This window comes from Schistocerca nitens, chromosome 12, assembly GCF_023898315.1.
Source record: "Schistocerca nitens isolate TAMUIC-IGC-003100 chromosome 12, iqSchNite1.1, whole genome shotgun sequence".
Taxonomy (NCBI): domain Eukaryota; kingdom Metazoa; phylum Arthropoda; class Insecta; order Orthoptera; family Acrididae; genus Schistocerca; species Schistocerca nitens.
In genome coordinates this window covers 136,864,632-136,889,830 of record NC_064625.1, presented here as the reverse complement: position 1 = coordinate 136,889,830, position 25,199 = coordinate 136,864,632, and the positions used below count along the sequence as shown (strand labels likewise).

The 25,199-nt window shown below is 47.8% G+C and overlaps 1 protein-coding gene across 1 annotated transcript in view; it reads right to left on the bottom strand.

Moving 5' to 3' along the window:
• Positions 1–25,199, bottom strand: part of LOC126214965 (uncharacterized) — an 815,775-nt gene that overhangs the window by 518,860 nt on the left and 271,716 nt on the right. The window contains exon 2 of the mRNA XM_049941599.1: positions 22,557–22,705. Within this exon, the coding sequence (XP_049797556.1) occupies positions 22,557–22,683 (127 nt within the window). The 5' untranslated portion in view covers positions 22,684–22,705. The remainder of the gene's footprint in view (positions 1–22,556; positions 22,706–25,199) is intronic.

Below are 25,199 nucleotides of genomic sequence, written 5' to 3'. Positions count from 1 at the left end.
ATAAGAATGTCTTGAAGTAGGGAATAGTGTTATCATGACAGGTACGACAACTTTGGCAATAATATAACACCTTAAAGTTTTGATGAACACTAATTTCAATAATTACTAAGTATGTCATGATATAAAGGTAGAAAGAAAGAAAGGTTATTTTTAATTAGCTATCAAACATCTCAGTAATAGCTGCAAATCAGTACGACGAAAGTTAAGCCCAAAGTAATATGTCGGTCAGAGATAACATTTATTGTGAAAGAGAGTTGTAAACGCGGCGAAAAGGAAATTCAATGCGTCTACAGCGCTCGATCATGGAAATGTTAATCGCTTGCTAGCTTGCGTGCTATCAAGTCGTGAGAGAGCACCGTTTGTTATAGTTCTACAAACGGAACGCTACGAGATTGTTTCTATAAAGAAAAAAAGTACTATTCCGTGATAGAGATGCGCGGACTTTGTTCTCAGTTATTCTGACTTGAGAACTTGAACTGAAGTGATATTCTGATAGCGTGCGACGAGTCAATGAACTGTAATTATTGGAGATATTATTGTTGGACTAAACCTTCATCAGAGTGAACAGTTACAACGAAGAATGGTCATAGTATTGAAGACTGAAATGGCCGAGCGGTTCTAGGCGCTACAGTCTGGAACCGCGCGAACGCTACGGTCGCAGCTTCGAATCCTGCCTCGGGCATGGATGTGTGAGATGTCCTTAGCTTAGTTCGGTTTAAGTAGTTCTAAGTTCTAGGGGACTGATGACCTCAGATGTTAAGTCCCATAGTGCTCAGAGCCATTTGAAGACTGCAATACTCTATTAGTCTTGAGTAGGAAACATAAATACGACCCCACGAAGATAATACAAATACGCCGATTGTAAAAGTTGTCGTAATTGTCACTATCACCGAACTGAAAAGAATCGTAACTGATCTGATCCATCGGTGTGCGTGTGGAGTGATGTTTATAAACTAAGTGCTAACAAGCGAACCTCCCCATCGCACCCCCCTCAGATTTAGTTATAAGTTGGCACAGTGGATAGGCCTTGAAAAACTGAACACAGATCAATTGAGAAAACAGGAAGAAATTGTGTGGAACTGTGAAAAAATAAGCAAAATATACAAACTGAATAGTTCATAAGAAGATAAGCAACATCAAGGACACTGGGAACGCAGAAGCGCCGCGGTCTCGTGGTAGCGTGAGCAGCTGCGGTACGAAAGGTCCTTGGTTCAAATCTTCCATCGAGTAAAAAGTTTAATTTTTTATTTTCAGTTTATGTGACAAACTCTTATGTTTTCATCACTTTCTTGGGAGTGATTATCACCTCTATAAGAAAACCTAAATCGGGCAAGGTAGAAGAATCTTTTAACCCATTCGCCAAGTGTACAAGCTAGGTGGGTCGACAACATATTCCTGTCATGTGACGCACATGCAGTCACCAGTGTCGTATAGAATATATCAGACGTGTTTTCCTGTGGAGGAATCGGTTGACCTATGACCTGGCGATCAAATGTTTTCGGTTCCCATTGGAGAGGCACGTCCTTTCGTCTACTAATCGCACGGTTTTGCGATGCGGTCGCAAAACACAGACACTAAACTTATACAGTGAACAGAGACGTCAATGCACGAACGGACAGATCATAACTATGCAAAAATAAAGAAAGTAAAATTTTCACTCGAGGGAAGACTTGAACCAAGGACCTCTCGTTCCGCAGCTGCTCACGCTACCACGGCGCTCCTGAACTCACATTCTGCATGATGTTGCTTATGTTGCCCATGGACTACTCAGTTTGTGTATTTTGCTTATTTTTTTAACAGTTCCACACAGAACTACTTCCTGTTTTCTCAATTGATCTGTGTTCAGTTTATCAAGGCCTATCCACTGTGCCAACTTATAACTAAATCTGAGGTGAGTGCGATTGGGAGGCTCCCTTGTAAGAAGGAACAATAAAAACTGTTCGACAGTAATGGAAATCTCACGTGTTGGCTCCATCATTAATTGAACTGTGTGATAGTTGATGATCAAAATCACTTAAGTGTGAACATTTTAGTTGAAAAAGTGACTTGATGAACATTGAGCATTGAAAGGAGTGTTTTGCCGAAATAATATTACGACGCACGAAAGCAAGATAGCATTATAGATTATCTCTGGATTTGCGTCGTGCCGTAGTGAACAATTCTGCCTAGCAACGTACCAACAACTACAGATACTGAACCGCAAATGAAGTTTTCCTCGCTTCAGTGGTGTGAAACGACGCCGGTGATGAATGACTCACTCAATACTGCAATAAGTAACTAACCGGGCATAGCAAATCATCATAAAACTATGACAGACAATTAAAATCAGCAGTTCGCATCGCAGAGAGTACTGCGCGGACTCGCAAACGGACTTTCATACACTACGCGAGGAACAATTCTCTTTAGAGATTTTCAGGTGCTGTTCCACGTTATCCGACTGGGAAAACCACCACTGCCCGTCGCGTCTCTATTCCACCGACCGAGATGCAGCAGTAGCGGCTCAACATCAACAGCAACAAAAAGGGGAGAGCGGACGTCGACAAGCATCTAGCTAACGCTCAAAGTTGCGATGACGTCGGTCGGCCGGAGTGGCCGTGCGGTTCTAGGCGCTACAGTCTGGAGCCGAGCGACGGCTACGGTCGCAGGTTCGAATCCTGCCTCGGGCATGGATGTGTGTGATGTCCTTAGGTTCTAGGGCACTGATGACAGAAGTTAAGTCGCATAGTGCTCAGAGCCATTTGAACCATTTTTTGCGATGACGTCGGGGCGCCAGTGACGAGACCTGCGACATTGAAATCCTCTGGTCACCCGGACGTCACTACGGCTTCCGATACGCAACATCTGACCGGTCCTCCCTCACTACAGGGTCGGTGGCAGACAGAGGTGGGTTCACGTGTCACTGGGCGGGAGGCGAAAGAGGGAGCAGGCCATGCGGCTGGCTCACTACGTCTTAACAACTGCTGTCCCAGTGTTGATCATAGCTTTGAGCCAGCACGGGATGCCTCTCCTTTTGCCGGCCGCGGTGGTCTAGCGGTTCTGGCGCTGCAGTCCGGAACCGCGGGACTGCTACGGTCGCAGGTTCGAATCCTGCCTCGGGCATGGGTGTGTGTGATGTCCTTAGGTTAGTTAGGTTTAAGTAGTTCTAAGTTCTAGGGGACTTATGACCTAAGATGTTGAGTCCCATAGTGCTCAGAGCCATTTGAACCGTTTGAACCTCTCCTTTTGGGCCAGCGGTCGATTTTCCTGCCCAGTCCGGGCGAATACACAGGGTGGATATGCTAGTCGAGCTCCAATGTTAGGTGGGAGATAGAGCCCCTCAGGGAGACAGCAGGCAAGGCGGGAAAGAATTCCAGAGTGCATTCGGTATGTTTGCCGGGAGGTCTCATCCGTGATGTGGAGGCGGCTATCGAGCGCACTGGGTGTAACCGGTTGCATGAAGTCGCACATGTGGGAACGAATGACGCCTGCCGCTTGGGTTCTGAGGCCATCAAAATAATGGTTCAAATGGCTCTGAGCACTATGGGACTTAACATCTGACGTCATCAGTCCCCTAGAACTTAGAACTAACCTAAGGACATCACACACATCCATGCCCGAGGCAGTATTCGAGCCTGCGACTGTAACAGCGGCGTGGTTCTGGACTGAAGCGCCTAGAACCGCTCGGCCACAGCGGCAGGCCAACTCCAGTACAGAAATCAATTCCGTTTAATAGCTTGCGGTCTCAGAGTACAGTGAGAAATCTGCACAGCAACTTTTAGTGTTACTTTTTTCTCCTTTAGTATATTTTTTTATACATTTCAAACTCAGTAGCGCCATTTGAGACCTTATATCTGAAGACGACACGTCTCCATTCGTCCCTCCATTCACGCCTGTCGCGACACCACTGGAGGCGGGCTGCACGATGTTGGGGCGTGAGCGGAAGACGGCCTAACGGTGTGCGGGACCGTAGCCCAGCTTCATGGAGACGGTTGCGAATGGTCCTCGCCGATACCCCAGGAGCAACAGTGTCCCTAATTTGCTGGGAAGTGGCGGTGCGGTCCCCTACGGCACTGCGTAGGATCCTACGGTCTTGGCGTGCATCCGTGCGTCGCTGCGGTCCGGTCCCAGGTCGACGGGCACGTGCACCTTCCGCCGACCACTGGCGACAACATCGATGTACTGTGGAGACCTCACGCCCCACGTGTTGAGCAATTCGGCGGTACGTCCACCCGGCCTCCCGCATGCCCACTATACGCCCTCGCTCAAAGTCCGTCAACTGCACATACGGTTCACGTCCACGCTGTCGCGGCATGCTACCAGTGTTAAAGACTGCGATGGAGCTCCGTATGCCACGGCAAACTGGCTGACACTGACGGCGGCGGTGCACAAATGCTGCGCAGCTAGCGCCATTCGACGGCCAACACCGCGGTTCCTGGTGTGTCCGCTGTGCCGTGCGTGTGATCATTGCTTGTACAGCCCTCTCGCAGTGTCCGGAGCAAGTATGGTGGGTCTGACACACCGGTGTCAATGTGTTCTTTTTTCCATTTCCAGGAGTGTATATCAGGTCATCCAGTCTTACAAATTTACTGTCTCTGTCCAAAACTCCGCCATCTCACTCCCCACATCCACCACTGCTGGCGGCTCACCTCCAACTGCACAACGCTACGGGCTGTTAACATCCAGCTGCCCAACACTACAATAGCGAACAACAATGCCAACCAGCCAAAGACTACACACAGCACAGCCAGTGATTTTCATACAGAGCGCTACGTGGCGTTACCAATAAACAAAACGTAAACAGCCTACTTCAACAGTTTCCTTAATAGAGCTGGCGTGCACTACACGCAGGAAGCGGCTACTAGGGTAGCGGAGTACGTGTGGCGTGCACATGAGTGTTTCCTAGGTTAGAGAACCCTTCGCATCAAAGACGATTTGCCTGTTCAAAATGATTCAAATCGCTCCGAGCACTATGGGACTTAACATCTGAGGTCATCAGTCCCCGCCGGCCGGAGTGGCCGTACGGTTCTAGGCGCTACAGTCTGGAGCCAAGCGACCGCTCCGATCGCAGGTTCGAATCCTGCCTCGGGCATGGATGTGTGTGATGTCCTTAGGTTAGTTAGGTTTAATTAGTTCTAAGTTTTAGGGGACTGATGACCTCAGAAGTTAAGTCGCATAGTGCTCACAGCCATTTGAACCATCAGTCCCCTAGAACTTAGAACTACTTAAACCAAACTAACCTACGGACATCACACACATCCATGCCCGAGGCAGGATTCGAACCTACGACCGTAGTAATCGTGCGGTTCCGGACTGAAGCGCCTAGAACCGCTCGGCCACCGTGGGCGGCATTTGCCTGTTAAATCAGCCACAGTGTCCTCGCAGATCAGAGATATAAAAAATTAATATGATTTCAGTAAACTGCAGGAGCATTCAAGGAAAGGGCCAAGAATTAGTATCGCTTATTGAAGGTTATAAAGCACAGATAGTATTGGGAACAGAAAGATGGTTGAAACCAGACGTCAACCACAACGAAATCATAAGTTCAGATTGGAATGACGGCGTGTTTATTGCAGTAAAAAAATTCAATAAAATCTAGTGAGGTTATCACGGATTCCGAATGTGAATTAACCTGGGTGAAATTGGATATCAAAGAACGGTCAATAATGGTGATCGGATGCTTTTATAGGCCACCTGGGTCAGGATCTGTAGTTATAGAGCGCTTCAGATAGAACTTGCAGAATATCATAAGTAATTTTCCTGATCGTGCCGTTGTAATAGGGGGTGACTTAAACTTGCCAGGTATAGATTGGGAGTGTTATGCCATCAAAACTGGTGCCAGAGACAGCGATTCGTGTGGCACTGTTTTGGATTTCTTGTCCGAACATTACCTTCAGCAGATAGAGAACCAACTCGAGAGCGTAACGTCTTAGACCTTCTGGCAAGAAACAGACCTGAGCTTATAGAATCAGTTAACTCAGAGGAAGAAAATGGTTCAAATGGCTCTGAGCACTATGGGACTCAACTGCTGTGGTTATCAGTCCCCTAGAATTTAGAACTACTTAAACCTAACTAACCTAAGGACATCACACACATCCATGCCCGAGGCAGGATTCGAACCTGCGACCGTAGCAGTCCCACGGTTCCGGACTGCGCGCCTAGAACCGCGAGACCACCGCGGCCGGCAACTCAGAGGAAGGTATCAGTGATCATAAGGCTGTAACATTATATGACGACGGGTCCAACAAGCAATGTTAAGAAAGGTAGGAAGATATATTTGCTCAGCAAGGGTGACAGGATATAAATTTCAGGATATCTCAGCAATCAGCATCAAATATTCGGTAGTGATGAGGAAGATGTGGAGAACAAATGGAAAAAATTCAAAGGCATCGTTCAGTATGCCCTAGACAAGTATGTTCCGAGTAAGGATTTAAGGGACGGAAAAGATCCACCATGGTTTAATAGCCGTGTTAGAACGCTGCGTAAACAAAATGCACTTCATCTCAGATTCAAGAGAAGTAAAAACCTAGTTGACAATCAAAGGCTGAACAAAGCGAAAATGCGCGCAAGTAGAGCAATGAGAGAAGCGTTCAATGATTCTCAAAGTAAAACGCTGTCAAGCGACCTGAGTAAAAACCCTAAGAGATTTTGGTCATAGCCGGTCGTTGTGGCCGAGTGGTTCTAGTCGCTTCAGTCCGGAACCGCGCTGCTGCTACGGTCGCAGATTCGTATCCTGCCTCCGGTATGGATGTGTGTGATGTCCTTAGGTTAGTTAGGTTTAAGTAGTTCTAAGTCTAGAGGACTAATGACCTCAGATCTTAAGTCCGATAATTAAAAAAATATATATATTGGTCATACGCAAAATCAGTAAGTGGCTGAAAATCATCTATTCATTCTCTCGGCGACCACATCGGCACCGAAACAGAAGATAACAGAGAGGAGGCCGAAATACTGAATTCGGTCTCCGAAGTTGTTTCACCACGGAAGATCGCAACACTGCCCCTCCTTTCAATCGTCGTACGAACGTCGAAATGGCAGATATTGAGATAACCGATCGCCGAACTGAAAAGCAGCTAGAATCGCTTAGCAGTGGAAAGGCGTCAGGACCAGATGAGATACTTTTAAGATTCTATGAAGATTATGCGAAAGAACTTTCTGCCCTTGTAGCAGTACTTTATCGTAGATCGCCTGAGCAACGAAAGGTACCTAACGACTGGAAAAAAGCTCAGATCATTCCCGTTTTTAAGAAAGGCCGTAAGACAGATCCACACAATTATAGACCATATGGTTGACGTCAACGTGAAGTAGAATTGTGGAACATGTTTTATGCTTAAGAATTATGACGATTTTGGAAAATGAACATCTGTATAAAAATCAACATGGATTTCGCAAACAGAGATCCTGTGGAAGTCAGCTCGCTCTGTTCCTCCATGAGATCCACAGTGCAGTGGACAGCGGCGCTCAGGTTGATGCCGTGTTCCTTGATTTCAGTGAGGCAGTTGACACCGCCACGCACTGCCGTTTGATGGAAGAAATACGAGCTTACGGGGTATCGGAGCAGACTTGCGATTGGATTCAAGACTTTCTTCCACATAGAACTCAACACCTCGCTCTCAATGGAGCTAAATCGACAGATGTAAAGGTAATGTCCGGAGTACCACAGGGAAGCGTAATAGGACCGTTGCTGTTTACAATATACAGGGTGATTCAAAAAGAATACCACAACTTTAGGAATTTAAAACTCTGCAACGAGAAAAGGCAGAGCTAAGCACTAGCTGTCGGCGAATTAAGGGAGCTATAAAGTTTCATTTAGTTGTACATTTGTTCACTTGAGGCGCTGTTGACTAGGCGTCAGCGTCAGTTGATGCTAAGATGGCGACCGCTCAACAGAAAGCTTTTTGTGTTATTCAGTATGGCAGAAGTGAATCGACGACAGTTGTTCAGCGTGCATTTCGAACGAAGTATGGTGTTAAACCTCCTGATAGGTGGTGTATTAAACGTTGGTATAAACAGTTTACAGAGAATGGGTGTTTGTGCAAAGGGAAAAGTTCTGGACGGCCGAGAACGAGTGATGAAAATGTAGCACGCATCCAGCAAGCATTTGTTCGCAGCCCAGGAAAATCGACTCGCAGAGCTAGCAGAGAGCTGCAAATTCCACAATCGACTATATGGAGAGTCCTACAAAAAGGTTAGTTATGAAACCTGAACGTCAACTACCCGAGGCGATGGATCGGCCGCCAGGCAGCCCGTGACAGAGCACTTCATCACTGGCCTCCAAGAAGCCCTGATCTTACCCCCTGCGATTTTTTCTTATGGGGGTATGTTAAGGATATGGTGTTTCGGCCACCTCTCCCAGCCACCATTGATGATTTGAAACGAGAAATAACAGCAGCTATCCAAACTGTTACGCCTGATATGCTACAGAGAGTGTGGAACGAGTTGGAGTATCGGGTTGATATTGCTCGTGTGTCTGGAGGGGGCCATATTGAACATCTCTGAACTTGTTTTTGAGTGAAAAAAAAAACTTTTTAAATACTCTTTGTAATAATGTATAACAGAAGGTTATATTAAGTTTCTTTCATTAAATACACATTTTTAAAGTTGTGGTACTCAAAAATGGCTCTGAGCACTATGGGACTCAACATCTGTGGTCATAAGTCCCCTAGAACTTAGAACTACTTAAACCTAACTAACCTAAGGACATCACACACATCCATGCCCGAGGCAGGATTCGAACCTGCGACTGTAGCAGTCGCGCGGTTCCTGACTGAGCGCCTAGAACCGCTAGACCACCGCGGCCGGCTTGTGGTACTCTTTTTGAATCACCCTGTATATAAATGATCTAGTAGAAAGCGTCGCATGCTCTTTAAGGCTATTCGCAGATGATGCAGTTGTCTGTAACAAAGTAGCAACGCCAGATGATAGTTAGAATTTGCAGAACGACCAGCAGAGAATCGATGAATGGTGTAGGCTCTGGCAGTTGACCCTGAACGTAAATAAATGTAACATATTGCGCATAGATAGGAAAAGAGATCCACTACTGTACAGCTACACTATTGATGACAGACAACTGGAGACAGCGTCTGCCGCAAAATATCAAGGTGTAACTATCCAGAGCGACCTCAAGTGGAATGACCATATAAAACAGATAGTGGGAAAAGCAGATACCAGACTCAGATTCATCAGAAGAATGTTAAGGAAATGAAACTCATCCGAAAAAGAAGTGGCTTATAAGGCGCTTGTTCGCCCGATTCTTGAGTATCTGGGATCCGTATCAGGTAGGACTGATAGACGAGGTAGAGTAGATCCGACGAAGAGCGGCGAGTTTCGTCAGGGGATCGTTTAGCTGGCGAGAGAGCGTTACCGAGATGCTAAACAAACTCCACTGGCAGACGTTACAAGAGAGGCGTTGTGCATCACGGAGACATTTACTATTGAAATTTCGGGACAACACTTTTCAGGAGGAGTCGGACAACATATTACTTCCCCACAAATACATCTCGCGTATTGACCACGAGGAGAAAATTCGGGAAATTAGAGCCAATACAGAGGCTCACCGACAATCATTCTTCCCACGCACTATTCGCAATTGGAACAGAATTGGAGGGATCAGATAGTGGTTCCGAAAGTACCCTCAGCCATACACCATTAGGTGGCTTTCGGAGTATGATGTACATCTACATTTATACTCCGCAAGCCACCCAACGGTGTGTGGCGGAGGGTACTTTCGGAACCACTATCTGATCCCTCCAATTCTGTTCCACTCGCGAATGGTTCGCGGGAAGAACGACTGCCGGAAAGCCTCCGTGCGCACTCGAATCTCTCTAATTTTACATTCGTGATCCCCTCGGGAGGTATAAATAGGGGGAAGCAATATATTCGATACCTCATCCAGAAACGCACCCTCTCGAAACCTGGACAGCAAGCTACACCGCGATGCAGAGCGCCTCTCTATTAGGGTCTGCCACTTGAGTTTGCTAAACATCTCCGTAACGCTATTACGCTTACCAAATAACCCTGTGACGAAACGCGCCGCTCTTCTTTGGATCTTCTCTATCTGTTCCGTCAACCCGACCTGGTACGGATCCCACACTGATGAGCAATACTCAAGTATAGGTCGAACGAGTGTTTTGTAAGCCACCTCCTTTGTTGATCGACTACATTTTCTAAGGACTCTCCCAATGAATCTCAACCTGGCACCCGCTTTGCCAACAATTAATTTTATATGATCATTCCACATCAAATCATTCTGTACGCATAATCCCAGATATTTTATAGGAGTAACTGCTACCAGTGTTTGTTCCGCTATCATGTAATCATACGATAAAGGATCCTTCTTTCTATGTATTCACAGTATATTACATTTGTCTATGTTAAGTGTCAGTTGCCACTCCCTGCACCAAGTGCCTATCCGCTGCAGATCTTCCTGCATTTCGCTGCAATTTTCTAATGCTGCAATTTCTCTGTATACTACAGCATCATCCGCGAAAAGCCGCATGGAACATCCGACACTATCTACTAGGTCATTTATACATATATTGTGAAAAGCAATGGTACGCAATAACACTCCCTCGGGGCACGCCAGAGGTTACTTTAACGTCTGTAGACGTCTCTCCATTGAGAACAACATGCTCTGCGGTTCAAATGGCTCTGAGCACTATGGGACTTAACATCTGAGGTCATCAGTCCCCTACAACTCAGAACTTACTGAAACCTAACTAACGTAAGGACATGACACACATCCATGCCCGAGGCAGGATTCGAACCTGCGACCGTACTGGTCGCGCGGTTCCAGACTGTAGCGCCTAGAACCGTTCGGCCACACCGGCCGGCCCAACATGCTCTGTTCTGTTTGCTAAAAACTCTTCAATCCAGCCACACAGCTGGTCTGATATTCCGTAGGCTCTTACTTTGTTTATCAGGCGACAGTGCGGAACTGTATCGAACGCCTTCCGGAAGTGAAGGAAAATGGCATCATTTCAGAGATATGGGCGAAGAAGAAAATATGTAACCGCGTAGTTCAGCAAGGAATCCTCGCTTTTAGGGTGCTTTTTGTATTGAATTTTCATCAAGTCTAACTGCCGTAAGTCAAAAGCTGTAAAGCATAGAGACAGTGAACTTCCCTCTAGGAACAAACCGGAATCTTGGCTTTGAAAACCCTGTTTAATTCATCGAAAAGAAATGCAGGTCATTTTACCGTCAGCTCATTTCTTTCGCTGTCCCGCCACTAATTATCTTCAACTGTCGTAAACACAAAAATGGTAATAATAATTAAGTCGACTTTTATACGCCACCCGAGAAAATGGCCTCAACTCAAGTACTGACGCCTCATTAGCAAGCGGCTCAAGCAGCGGAACTGTAGGGAAGGAAGCAGGCGGAAGAGACGGAGTAGGAGAGGAGAGAGGAAGGAGTCAGCGAGGAGCTAGGGGGAAGGAGATGTCGGTGTGTGTGGGGGGGGGGGGGAGGAATTCGTGAGAGAAGGAGGGGAAGCAGTGGGAGGAGACGAGTGGGATGAGTGGGATAAAAATGAGAGGGGGCCGGCCCCCGCACACAAGCAGCAGTAGAGGAAGGAGAGAGAGAGAGAGAGAGAGAGAGAGAGTCCGTTATCAGACGGGACGGGGAGCACCACGGCCTCCAGATGGCCTTTTAGCAAGAAAGAAAGTGGTGGAAAGGGGGGGGGGGGAGACTGCGGGAATTCGGAATGGGGGTATTACGACACGGCGGGCTCCCGTGTCGGAAACGCCGTAATTTGGAATCTATTACGAGAGATTTGCTACCGTTTCTGGTCTCACGTTGCGAGAATCCCGATTCTGCCGAACGGCAGCGAGTGCACAACGGCCCCTACAGCGTGGAAAGGGGGAAGAATCGTCGCTGGAAAATTTCGAACGAGGATACGAAATCCTTACACACTTCAGGAAAGACGACGGACAACCGGCTACAAGCACACCATACGGCGATCGGATTTTTGATTATTTACACTACTGGCCATTAAAATTGCTGCACGAAGAAGAAATGCAGATGATAAACGGGTATTCATTGGAAAAATATATTATACTAGAACTGACATGCGATTACATTTTCACGCAATTTGGGTGAATAGATCCTGACAAATCAGTACTCAGAACAACAACCTCTGGCCGTAATAACGGCCTTGATACGCCTGGGCATTGAGACAAACAGAGCTTGGATGGCGTGTACAGGTACAGCTGCCCATGCAGCTTCAACACGATACCACAGTTCATCAAGAGTAGTGACTGGCGTATTGCGACGAGCCAGTTGCTCAGCCACCATTGACCAGACGTTTTCAATTGGTCAGAAATCTGGAGAATGTGCTGGCCAGGGCAGCAGTCGAACATTTTCTGTATCCAGAAAGGCCCGTACAGGACCTGCAACATGCGGTCGTGCATCATCCTGCTGAAATGCAGGGTTTCGCAGGGATCGAATGAAGGGTAGAGCCACGGGCCGTAACACATCTGAAATGCAACGTCCACTGTTCAGAGTGCCGTCAATGCGAATAGACGTGTAACCAATGGCACCCCATACCATCACGCCGGGTGATACGCGAGTATGGCGATGACGAATGTGCCTTCACCGTGATGTCGCCAAACACAGATACGACCGTCATGATGCTATAAACAGAAGCTGGATTCACCGGAAAAAATGACGTTTTGCCATTCGTGCACCCAGGTTCGTCGTTGAGTACACCATCGCAGGCTCTCCTGTCTGTGATGCAGCGTCAAGGGTAACTGCAGCCGTGGTCTCCGAGCTGATAGTCCATGCTGCAGCAAACGTCGTCGAACTGTTCGTGCAGATGGTTGTTGTCGTGAAAACGTCCCCGTCTGTTCACTCAGGGATCGAGACGTGGCTGCACGATCCGTTACAGCCATGCGGATAAGATGACTGTCATCTCGACTGCTAGTGATACGAGGCCGTTGGGATCCAGTACGGCGTTCCGTATTATCCTCCTGAACCCACCGATTCCATATTCTGCTAACAGTCACTGGATCTCGACCAACGCCAGCAGTAATGTAGCGATACGATAAACCGCAATCGCGATAGGCTACAATCCGACCTTTATCAAAGTCGGAAACGTCATGATACGCATTTCTCCTCCTTACACGAGGCATCACAACAACGTTTCACCAGGCAACGCCGGTCAACTGCTGTTCGTGTATGAGAAATCGGTTGGAAACTTTCCTCATGTCAGCACGTTGTAGGTGTCGCCACCGGCGCCAACCTTGTGTGAATGCTCTGAGAAGCTAATCATTTGCATACCACCGCATCTTCTTCCTGTCGGTCAAATTTCGAGTCTGTAGCACGTCATATTCGTCTTGTAGCAATTTTAATGTCTAGTGGTGTATATTCATGGCACATGAAGTTCAGGACTCAAATATCTATACTCCGCAGTAATTCTACGCAATTCTGAAAAATTCTGGAGTAAATCGACTGTGTCTTTAATACCATAAAGAAAAATCGATTTTTCAACTCGGAGCGTGGTTCTGTGTTAGAATGTTCACCTGTCTCGTGGGGCACCTGAGTTCCATTACGAGCCGACGCGACATTTTAAACAAATGTTGACGTTTCACAAGCATTTCAGTGAAGCGTTAAACACACAACGGCGTAAAAATTTCTTTTTTCTTAATTTAAATAATCTTTATTAACAATATTTTATAAAACGCCGGTAGTTAAGAATTTATATCTGCAATGAAAACGGAATTTTTGTGTGTAATATGTAATTACAAAAAGGAAAAAGTGCTATTTTCATGAAAATAACAATCAAATTATTGTTAATTTGGATATACGAGGGCAGTTCAATAAGTAATGCAACACATTTTTTTTCTGAAACAGGGGTTGTTTTATTCAGCATTGAAATACACCAGGTTATTCCCCAATCTTTTAGCTACACAACACTATTTTTCAACGTAATCTCCATTCACTGCTACGGCCTTACGCCACCTTGAAATGAGGGCCTGTATGCCTGCACGGTACCATTCCACTGGTCGATGTCGGAGCCAACGTCGTACTGCATCAATAACTTCTTCATCATCTGCGTAGTGCGTCCCACGAATTGCGTCCTTCATTGGGCCAAACATGTGGAAATCCGACGGTGCGAGATCGGGGCTGTAGGGTGCATGAGGAAGAACAGTCCACTGAAGTTTTGTGAGCTCCTCTCAGGTGCGAAGACTTGTGTGAGGTCTTGCGTTGTCACGAAGGAGGAGAAGTTCGTTCTGATTTTTGTGGCTAGGAACACGCTGAAGTCGTTTCTTCAATTTCTGAAGAGTAGCACAATACACTTCAGAGTTGATCGTTTGACCATGGGGAAGGACATCGAACAGAATAACCCCTTCAGCGTCCCATAAGACTGTAACCATGACTTTACCGGCTGGGGGTATGGCTTTAAACTTTTTCTTGGTAGGGGAGTGGGTGTGGCGCCACTCCATTGATTGCCGTTTTGTTTCAGGTTCGAAGTGATGAACCCATGTTTCATGGCCTGTAACAATCTTTGGCAAGAAATTGTCACCCTCAGCCACATGACGAGCAAGCAATTCCGCACAGATGGTTCTCCTTTGCTCTTTATGGTGTTCGGTTAGACAACGAGGGACCCAGCGGGAACAAACCTTTGAATATCCCAACTGGTGAACAATTGTGACAGCACTACCAACAGAGATGTCAAGTTGAGCACTGAGTTGTTTGATGGTGATCCGTCGATCATCTCGAACGAGTGTGTTCGCACGCTCCGCCATTGCAGGAGTCACAGCTGTGCACGGCCGGCCCGCATGCGGGAGATCAGACAGTCTCGCTTGACCTTGCGGCGATGATGACACACGCTTTGCCCAACGACTCACCGTGCTTTTGTCCACTGCCAGATACCGTAGACATTCTGCAAGCGCCTAGGAATATCTGAGATGCCCTGGTTTTCCGCCAAAAGAAACTCGATCACTGCCCGTTTTTTGCAACGCACATCCGTTACAGACGCCATTTTAACAGCTCCGTACCTGTCGGAAGTCAATGAAACTACACGAGACAAAGCGGGAATGTTTGAAAATATTCCACAAGAAATTTCCGGTTTTTTCAACCAAAATTGGCCGAGAAAAAAAATGTGTTGCATTACTTATTGAACTGCCCTCGTATTTGATGAACTTCATATTTAAATGACATAGGTATTCAGCACTGAACGGAAAACACGAAGATTAATGACCGAAATGAGACTCTAGCCAGCGATCCACCGTTTAGTAGTAGCGGATGCTTTTAATTTTTTCCCCGCCTTTACGTATTTTACGCTCGACGTAAATGTTCACAGAACATGCAATATGGTAAAAAAATTTGCACAGGCTTGGACTGGAACCCAAGTTCCCGCACACGGCAAGCGAGGATTCTATCAGACAGCCACGCCGACTCTCGAAAAATTGAGCTTGCTTCAGCGTATTATAGCCGCTTGGAAAACTTTAAATTAGATTTTATCAAGAATTTTTAGAGCTACATTGGAACGCTTTGATGGATTGGTATCTGAGTTCTCAACTTCACGTATTACAAAAATCCGATTGCCGTCTCGGGTCCTTGTAGACAAGACTGGGAAAACACTACAAAAACGTGTGTTTGGTTGACTTATGGGAGGGGACCAAACAGAGGGCTCATCGGTCCCACCGGTTTAGGGAAGTATGGGTAAGGACGTCGACCGTTACCATTCAAAGGAACTGTCCCGACATTTGCCTGAAGCTGTTTAGGGAAATCACGGAGAACCTAAATCGGGACGGCCGGATGCAGGTTTGCACCGTCGTCCTCCCGAATGCGAGTCCAGTGTGCTAACCACTGCGCCACCTCGCTCGGCCACAAAAACGTGTGCTATGATAAGAGTCGGCAACATACAGACGAGACTGATACTAACGCCGTAACACTGAAATAACGCGAATGTGCCGCAAGCATTCTACGAAAACAGTACGGCTGCTGATGCAGACAGGATTAACGTGGAACTCTCCGAATATCAGGAGGTGTGATCTCTTCAAATCTAGACATTGGCATTTAACAACCACGTGCGAAACAACGCCACTCGAGATGGAAGTCCGATGATGCCAGGTTTTGACTGTAGGGTGGATGAGCCAATGATGTCCAACCCAATTTGGCGATGTGTTCCCGGGTTCTCAGACTTGTGTGTGGGCGTGCATTATCGTGTTGGAGCAAGATTTCTCCTGGACTCTTGTCCGACCGAAGATGTTGGAAACGATTCTCGAGTTTATTCAGAGTCTCACGTATGACTCTGAATTGATGGCTGGCCCTCTTGGCATCACATCCACAAGAATGACGCCATCACAATCCCAGAAGACTCTCACCGTGAGAGGGTGTTGTCTCGAATTTCTTCTTTTGTGGTGAATGAGGATAAAGCCACTCCGTCGACTGCCCTTTTGTTTCCGGCGCAAAGTGGTGCACCCAGCTTTCGTCCCCCGTAACGATCCGCGACAGAAAGGCCTCTCCGGCGGCCTCAAAACGCTCCACCAATTCAGATGGAATGGCCTTTCTTTGAATCTTGTGGTCCGCTGCGAGCATTCGTGGAACCCATCGTGAACACCTCTTTGAATATCCCAGAGTCTCGATCATTGCAGACGCACTTCCAATGCTGACCGACAGCTGTAGAGCCAGTTGTCAAGTTGTGATTGGCCGGTCGGCGCGAATAATGGCGTCCACACGATTCAGGACGTGGCTGTGACAGGACGTCCCGAGCGTGGCTGATCGTGGAGCTCTGTTTCAGCATCTCCTGAGGCTGTGACTTTCTTTACCCATCGCCAAACTGTACTCCTGTCAACTGCAGCACCACCATACACTGCACACAAACGTTTAGGGATGTTCACCACGGTTTCTTTTTCTGCACGCAGGAAATCAATAACAGCACTCTGCTTGTAACGTGAGTCGTATGTAGACGCCATTTTGACGCTGTACTACGGCTCTGCCACCTGCCAGAACTTCAACGGCGCACAGAACAAACATCAAATGTGAAGTACCAACGTCTGTCTACGTATATTAATGGATTTTAAAAAAAATTGGGGCATTACTTGTTGAACGACCCTCATGCTTGTTTGCTGAAATAGCTGTAAGTCTTTTAGTGCACTATATACTACAAGTACGGAGACACAACTGGACTCTTGTCACTCTTATGACTGTGGCCTGTTCATCCACGTCGGCGTGAGTAACCTCCATAAATTAATGTAAGACAGCACTGCTTGATTTGCGCCTGTAACCAGGGCCTAGTACGATGCTTGCGATGCTACGCAAATCAAAAATCACTTTCACTGGTTTTCACTTGTCAGAGGAGCTGGGTGGTAGCACAGCTGTACCACCACAAGACATAGCTCTAACCCGTCTGTACAGAAATGCTCACAATGGCCCCATGAATATCCAACGAGAGAGATGTACCCGGCTTTGACTGCGACCCAATTGGTGTGACGGCAACACTTGGACAGCTGTGCATGAGCATGGTTACTGAATGCTTGCAGTGCCTTGGGGAAACAGTGGCTCGAGAATTCAGTAATCATTAAATTGTGATGGTGGCTTAAAAGGGGGAGCAACTGGCATGACTAACTATGACTCTCTTACGGTAGCCAACTGCCTCGTCACCAGACCAAACCCATCGGAAAACCTGAGGAGCAACTGCCTGAAGTGAATATGATTCTCGTAAGGTAGACAATTAGTTGCATATCGCTTTTGGTGGACGGTACAGTAAAAACGAAAATGTGAAGGTGGCTTAAAAGGGGGAGCAACTGGCATGAGTAACTATGACTCTCCAAATGCTCACATGATGCGTCATATATGGATCCTCTCAATCCACTCCTCAGCATCCTAGCGATGTCGAGTGGATGATAGTTCGCTTAGCCTCTCGGTGGGAAATCCTAGCTCTGCCCTTCACGTGGCGGGGGTCGTGAGAGGTTCTGAGGAAGGTTATGCCTTGGTGTAGCTCTTCCAAAGTTCCTCGACCGACAGAGCAGGGTGAATCTTGCGGGGCTTGGGGGTTGCCGACCCCCCTGCCTCTGTTTCAGCTGGCCCCAACAATACGAAGAAATCAGGTAGTGGTCCTCTCACAGGAGGCGCCAACCCGGGTCAAGCCGCAGTGTCTACTGTCACATGTCCTGAGTGGCACAGGAGTTTTACGACCAAGACGGATCTTGGTGTACATTGTCGCAGAGGTGACCATCGAGAGGACGAAGGCCAGGTGGTCCAGTGAAGAGCTGCTACACCTGGCCCACTCTGAGGCAGCACTTACACTCAAGGGCACCCGGTTCCTAAACTAAGAACTGGTGAAGGTTTTTCCGCACCGCTCACTTGAGTCCATAAAAGGACAGCGTTGTGCAACAGCCTATAGGAACCAGGTCGCCGAATTTGTTGCTGCCCTCTCTGCTGTTGGGGTGGGGCCACTTCCATCAGTTGCAGCCGCGGAGCCTGCGGGTTCCTGCACAGCTCCCACCACATCTACAGCTGAGGATACAGTCGACCATGCAGTCTTGTCGGCTCTGGTAACCCTCCCGTCGTCTGGGTCGAAGTTCCGCGCTTTCGATGACATCCTGCCGCTGGGGCCAACTACATCGGTCTCTGTCATTATGGGCATGCTATCGGCTGCCCTTGATGCCATTGGCAGCAGGGAGCCATCACACAATCCTGCTGCCGTCCACCAGATGTCGGAGCCACCAGAGACAAAGCGGGCCCAGCATAGGTGGGAGTATGCCCTCTGTCAGCGGGCCTTCTCAAAGAGCGCTGCTCGCTACATCAGCGGCCTTCTGGATGGAATGCTCCTTCACCCACCTGCTATTCCTGGGTTGGTGGAGTTCTGGAACGACCTTTTCACCTGGCGACCATCTGGCCAGGTGGACCGTCTGGAGGGTCGGCTGTTGCCTTCCTCCATCGAGGTTCCCTTCGAACAGCTGTGGGCTCCTATTACGATGGACGAAGTTGCTTCAGCGCTCTCCCCTCGTCGCTCCGCTGCAGGCCCAGACAGACTGACACCAGCCCAGCTTCGCCGTATACCCCGTGAGGTCCTCCTTAAAATTCTCAACCTTTTCCTCTTGACCCGTCGCATCCCATCCCGACTCCTCCTAGCCCGCACATCCCTACTGCCCAAAAAGGCCGCCCCAGCATCCCCGACTGACTTCTGTCCGATCACGGTTTGCTCAGTCCTCGCTAGGGTCTTCCATAAGATCCTGGTGGGCCGTCTGATGTGGACCTGTGTGCTGGACGGGTGTCAGCAGGCATTCCTTCCTCAGGATGGGATGCTGCACAATGTGTTCTTGTTGGATTTGGCGATGACTCAGGCCAGGGCGAACTGTCACTCCCTATATGTCGCGTCCCTGGATGTGTCCAAGGCATTCGACTCTCTAGACCATGGTGCCCTGAGGGCGCATGGTCTGCCTGACGAGTTCATTGGATACATCCTGGGATGCTATGAGGATGGGGTGACGATGATCTCTGGTCCTGGGAGGTCGCTGGGTCCACTGCAGCCTTCAAGGGGTGTCAGGCAGGGTGATCCTCTCTCTCCTATCCTTTTCAGCCTTTCCTTGGACCTCATGCTTGCTCGCCTCCCAGACGACATTGGTGCCAAAGTGATGGGACGACGCCTCAACGCTGCTGCTTTCGCTGACGACCTCCTGCTGTTCGCCGAGACTCCAGGAGGACTCCAGGACCTTATTGATGATGCAACATCTGCCCTTGGGGACGGTCTCCAAGTCAACCCTGGAAAGTGTTTCACTCTCGCCCTCGCGGCGTCTGGCCGTGAGAAGAAGATGAAGGTCGATGACACGACGACTTTCAGGGCTGGGTATACCATCCTCCCAGCCCTGGCGATTGAGAGGACTTTCCGGTATCTTGGCCTGGAGTTCTCCACCAGCGGACGCAGCCTCTTTCATCCGAGGCGGGAGGTCGAGCGACAGTTGAGCGTCCTGTCCAAGGCACCACTCAACCACAACAGCATGTCCTAAGAACTGTCATCCTGCCAGGAATCCACCATGGCTTGAATCTTTCAAGGACACGCCTTGGAGCCCTGTCAGCAATGGACACCACCATCCACACAGCTACAAGATCTTGGGTGTGCCTGCCAGCGGACATCCCTGTTGCGTACTTTCACGCCCCTGTTGCATCTGGGGGATTGGGAGTGCCATCAGCTCGCTGGCTTGGTCCTCTGCTGCGGCGGAATCGGCTCGCCAACATGCCAGCTCTGGGAGTCCAATCACACAGACCGAAAGAAGACGTTCTGGGGTGTGAAATTGGGAGGTTAGAGCAACAGCTACGGTGGACAACCAATCAAATGGGCCAGATGTGGGCTGAACGGCTGCATCTGTGGTGGATGGGGCCGCCCTTAAGAAGTCTGCCCAAACACCAGGGCTGGGTCGACAATCCAAGACTAGCTATTACAGGCCATGACTTTATCTCCTGCATCCGTACTAGGATCAATGCCCTTCCAACCCGGGCACGGTTGCAGCGAGGTCGCGCTGTTGACACTAACTGCCGGGCTGGCTGCATCGCTAAGGAAACTGCAAATCACGTTGTCCAGCACTGCTTCAGGAGTCACGACGCCCGAGTGGAGGGACACAACGCCCTTGCGTCCTACATCGCGCAGGGACTTCGTCGCAGGGGCTTCAACGTCCATCTGGAGCCCCACCTCAGGACATCCGAGGGACTGAAGAAGCCGGACATCATGGCAGTTCGTGGCGATGCAGCCCATATCATCGATGCCCAGGTGGTTGGCGTCAACCTTGACATCGATGATTGTCACCAGCAGAAGGTCGCGGTCTACAATAGGGAAGCCATCCACCAGGCAATTAGGAGCCAGATCCCAGCAGTTGAGAGTATCACCACCACTTCAGCTACCATCTCATGGAGGGGGGTGTGGTCACCCACCACCGCACAGGACTTGCGTCAGCTGGGATTCAAGAACCACCACATCGCGACGATGGCTACGCAGGTACTCATTGGAACTGTGATGGCAGCACGGCAGTTTGACACTATGACTGCCATAAGGTGCACGATGCCCCAGACTGGTGTCGGGTGATGGCCCAATCATGTGTGTCTACGCCGCTGCCTGGCGTCTATCACAGGCATAACATCATCTTTGTTCACGTCTTTTCCTGTCCGTCTAATGTCTGAACTGTATATGTCATTTGTAAACCCACTGTGTGGGTATATACATCTATATGTATGTTCACTGACGTGAATAAAGTCGGCTTAAATAGCCAACTGCCTCGTCACCAGACCAAACCCATCGGAAAACCTGAGGAGCAACTGCCTGAAGTGAATATGAGTCTCGTAAGGTAGACAATTAGTTCCATATCGCTTTTGGTGGATTTGATACAGTAAACATGAAAATGTGAAGGTGGCTTAAAAGGGGGAGCAACTGGCATGAGTAACTATGTAACCTCCCCACAAAACATAATTTAATTTTATTTGGTTAATGACTCTAATTTTAGTGTAACCTCACAACAAAACTGGTTCCCATTTAATGTCCCCACAAAATTCTTTTCTCATTTAATGTAAGCTCGAAACAGAAAAATTCCTAAACCTCGTAATAAAAAATAAATTCAGTAACCTGGTAAAATTTGGACGACAGCAGTGCTGCGTCATGGCCCTGTAAGATCATTCTGAATAAAAAAGGCAAAAACTCTCACCTCGATAAAGTCGGCAACTATCTGCTCTTACAATAGCTCTTTTCCGGCACAGCTCTGTGCAATGCTGGCCTATACATTTGTTATTTATGAAAGGAAGCAAATGATTTTTCTTTTGCAACAATCGGAATGATCATGCATTGAAAAAAAACTTAAATTCTTTAAATTGAAATGAATGCTTGTTATTGTTAGGATATTTTTAAAAGATATACGTGGGAGTTTACATAATATTACTAGATATGCGCGAGGCTGCTTTTTTACCTTATACAATAATATTCAGGCTCCGGCATCGCTGCACCGCGACCGGCCCAGCCAACATAATACACCAGACTAGAGCAGACTCCAGACCAGACACACACTGGCAACAACTTACTACTACTGCTACACAGTTCGTACAGTCAACACTGCTCTCTGGTCAGCGATTCTCTCATACCTTGCATATCGCAGGCAGCGCATGAGCAATACATCGAAATTACATCTGCTCGGACCTCTTACATAAAATTACATCTGTATTACATCTGCTCGGACCTCTTACAACTATGACTCTCTTAAGGTAGCCAACTGCCTCGTCACCAGACCAAACCCATCGGAAAACCTGAAGAGCAACTGCCTGAAGTGAATAAGAGTCTCGTAAGGTAGACAATTAGTTGCGTATCGGTTTTGGTGGACTGGATACAGTAAACATGAAAATGTGAAGGTGGCTTAAAAGGGGGAGCAGCTGGCATGATTAACTATGACTCTCTTAAGGTAGCCAAATGCCTCGTCACCGGACTGAACACATTAGAAAACGTGAGAAGCAACAGGCAGGAGTAACTATGAATCTCTTAAGGTAGCCCATTAGTTGCGTATCGCTTTTGGAGGAGAATGACTCCTAGAAGGATTTGTTCAGTGTAACAGATCATCAGACCAGCCTACAGATGGTAGCGCGAGGGTGCGGACACTCACCGTTGTCGTTGTGGTCGAGCAGCAGCGAGGAGGAGGCGGACAGCTCCCTCTGCAGCTGGATGGTCTCGTGTCGCAGCGAGCGCACGCGCACCAGCAGCTCCTCATAGCTGGACACGGGAAGCGTCATGTCCCCGCTGGGCGGCTCGCATCTGCAACGACACACCTGCCATCAGCATACGGCCGGAGCGTTAACAGACAAGCTGGGACACTGTTAACCATCATATAGGAGGTAACCTGACACAGTCCAGTAGCTTGTACTTTCCAGAACGACGACGACGAGGACGACGCTTCCAGGGTAGGACTCACAGTTTTCTGTCTCTCATCTCTCGAGTAGCAGTTTTAACTATACCATAAGCCACAGACTCTCCTGCCCTCCATACCTCATTCCAACCACACTGCTGACACGCAACAATCCAACAAGCTATCCCTTAACGTTACCATCTATCCATCCACTCATCCATCCAATTACCCATCCACCCACCCATACACCCACTCTTTTATTTATCCCTCAAGAAACAGTTCAATTTACATCATTGGCGGCAGACTCTGCAGCCCTCCATATATCTATCCAATTATGCTTCCAACCAATCTGACAACCAATCCATCCATTAATTTAACCACACATCCATCCATCGATGCAACCTTCCATCCATTGAAACAACCATCCACTCATTCATCGATATAACCTTACAGTCATTGGTACAACCAACCAGCTATACATGCATCCACCCATCCACCCAGCTAAAAATCCAGAAACCACCTAGTAATCCATCTGCAAGCCACCGACCCAATCACCCATCTGTCTATCCAGGCATTCACTTATCCAACAATACTCCTTCCCATCCATCCATTTATCCATTTATCTATCCAAACAACAACAATTGGTTTTGGAAGATCTAGCTGTGGAGAAGAGCTACCGCGTCCGTTTGTTCACGGAACCGCTGACATCCATAACATCACAGCAGTTGTAACAATACATACTGAAGCTTCAACATAAACAGATTCCGTATTCTTGTACGGCGTTCCTGGTAGGAAGGGACGAACCACAGCAGTAATGACAAGGAAAAGGCCCCTACGTTTTGGCGCGACAGGTACACACACTACCTAATCAAAAGTAATTGAACACTGAATGTAATGTGGAATGGACCACATGATGTCAGGAGAAGTGGAGTCCACAGTGTAAAAGGAGCCGGGTAGAGTTGTGTTGTCATTAGTTGTGGTCTTCAGCCCAGAGACTGTTTTGATGCAGCTCTCCATGTTACTCTATCCTGTGCAAGCTTCTTCATCTTCAAGTAACTACTGCACCCTACATCCTTCTAAATCTGCATAGTGTATTCATCTCTTGGTCTCCCTCTACGATGTTTACCCTCCACGCTGCCCTCCAATACTAAATTGGTGATCCCTTCATGACAAAACGCTTGTTCGTCCGATTCTTGAGTATTGCTCATCAGTATGGGACCCTTACCAGGTTGGATTAATAGAAGAGATAGACATGATCCAGCGAAAAGCAGCGCGATTCGTCATGGGGACATTTAGTCAGCGCGAGAGCGTTACGGAGATGCTGAACAAGCTCCAGTGGCGGACACTTCAAGAAAGGCGTTACGCAATACGGAGAGGTTTATTATCGAAATTACGAGAGAGCACATTCCGGGAAGAGATGGGCAACATATTACTACCGCCCACATATATCTCGCGTAATGATCACAACGAAAAGATCCGAGAAATTAGAGCAAATACGGAGACTTACAAGCAGTCGTTCTTCCCACGCACAATTCGTGAATGGAACAGGGAAGGGGGGATCAGATAGTGGTACAATAAGTACCCTCCGCCACACACCGTAAGGTGGCTCGCGGAGTATAGATGTAGATGTAGATATCGAAATATATGACGGATAGAAAAACAATTAAAATCGCTCAAAAGAGGAAAGGCCGCTGGACCTGATGGGATACCAGTTCGATTTTACACAGAGTACGCGAAGGAACTTGCCCCCCTTCTTGCAGCGGTGTACCGTAGGTCTCTAGAAGAGTGTAGTGTTCCATAGTATTGGGAAAGGGCACAGGTCATCCGCGTTTTCAAGGAGGGACGTCGAACAGATGTGCAGAACTATAGACCTATATTTCTAACGTCGATCAGTTGTAGAATTTTGGAACAAGTATTATGTTCGAGTATAATGATTTTTCTGGAAACTAGAAGTCTCCTTTGTAGGAATCAGCCTGGTTTTCTAAAAAGACGATCCTGTGAAACCCAGCTCGCGCTATTCTTTATAGATGAAGGCAAATTTTAAACAATGGAGCATGTCTTTTTTACCTTTCGTTTGCCATAGTAGTCATTAGACTACTATGGCAAACAATAACAAAATTCGGAAAATGCTGAGGAAACAAGAGATGGTTGCCCTCTCTGTCTGGAGACTAGAAATCTACTCTGTAGGAATCAGCATGGGTTTCGGAAAAGACGATCGTGTGAAACCCAGGTAGCGCCATTCGTTCACGAGACTCAGAGGGCCATAGACACGGGTTCCCAGGTAGATGCCGTGTTTCTTGACTTCAGCAAGGCGTTTGATACAGTTCCCCACAGTCGTCTAATGAACAAAGTAAGAGCATATGGACTATCAGACCAATTGTGTGATTGGATTGAAGAGTTCCT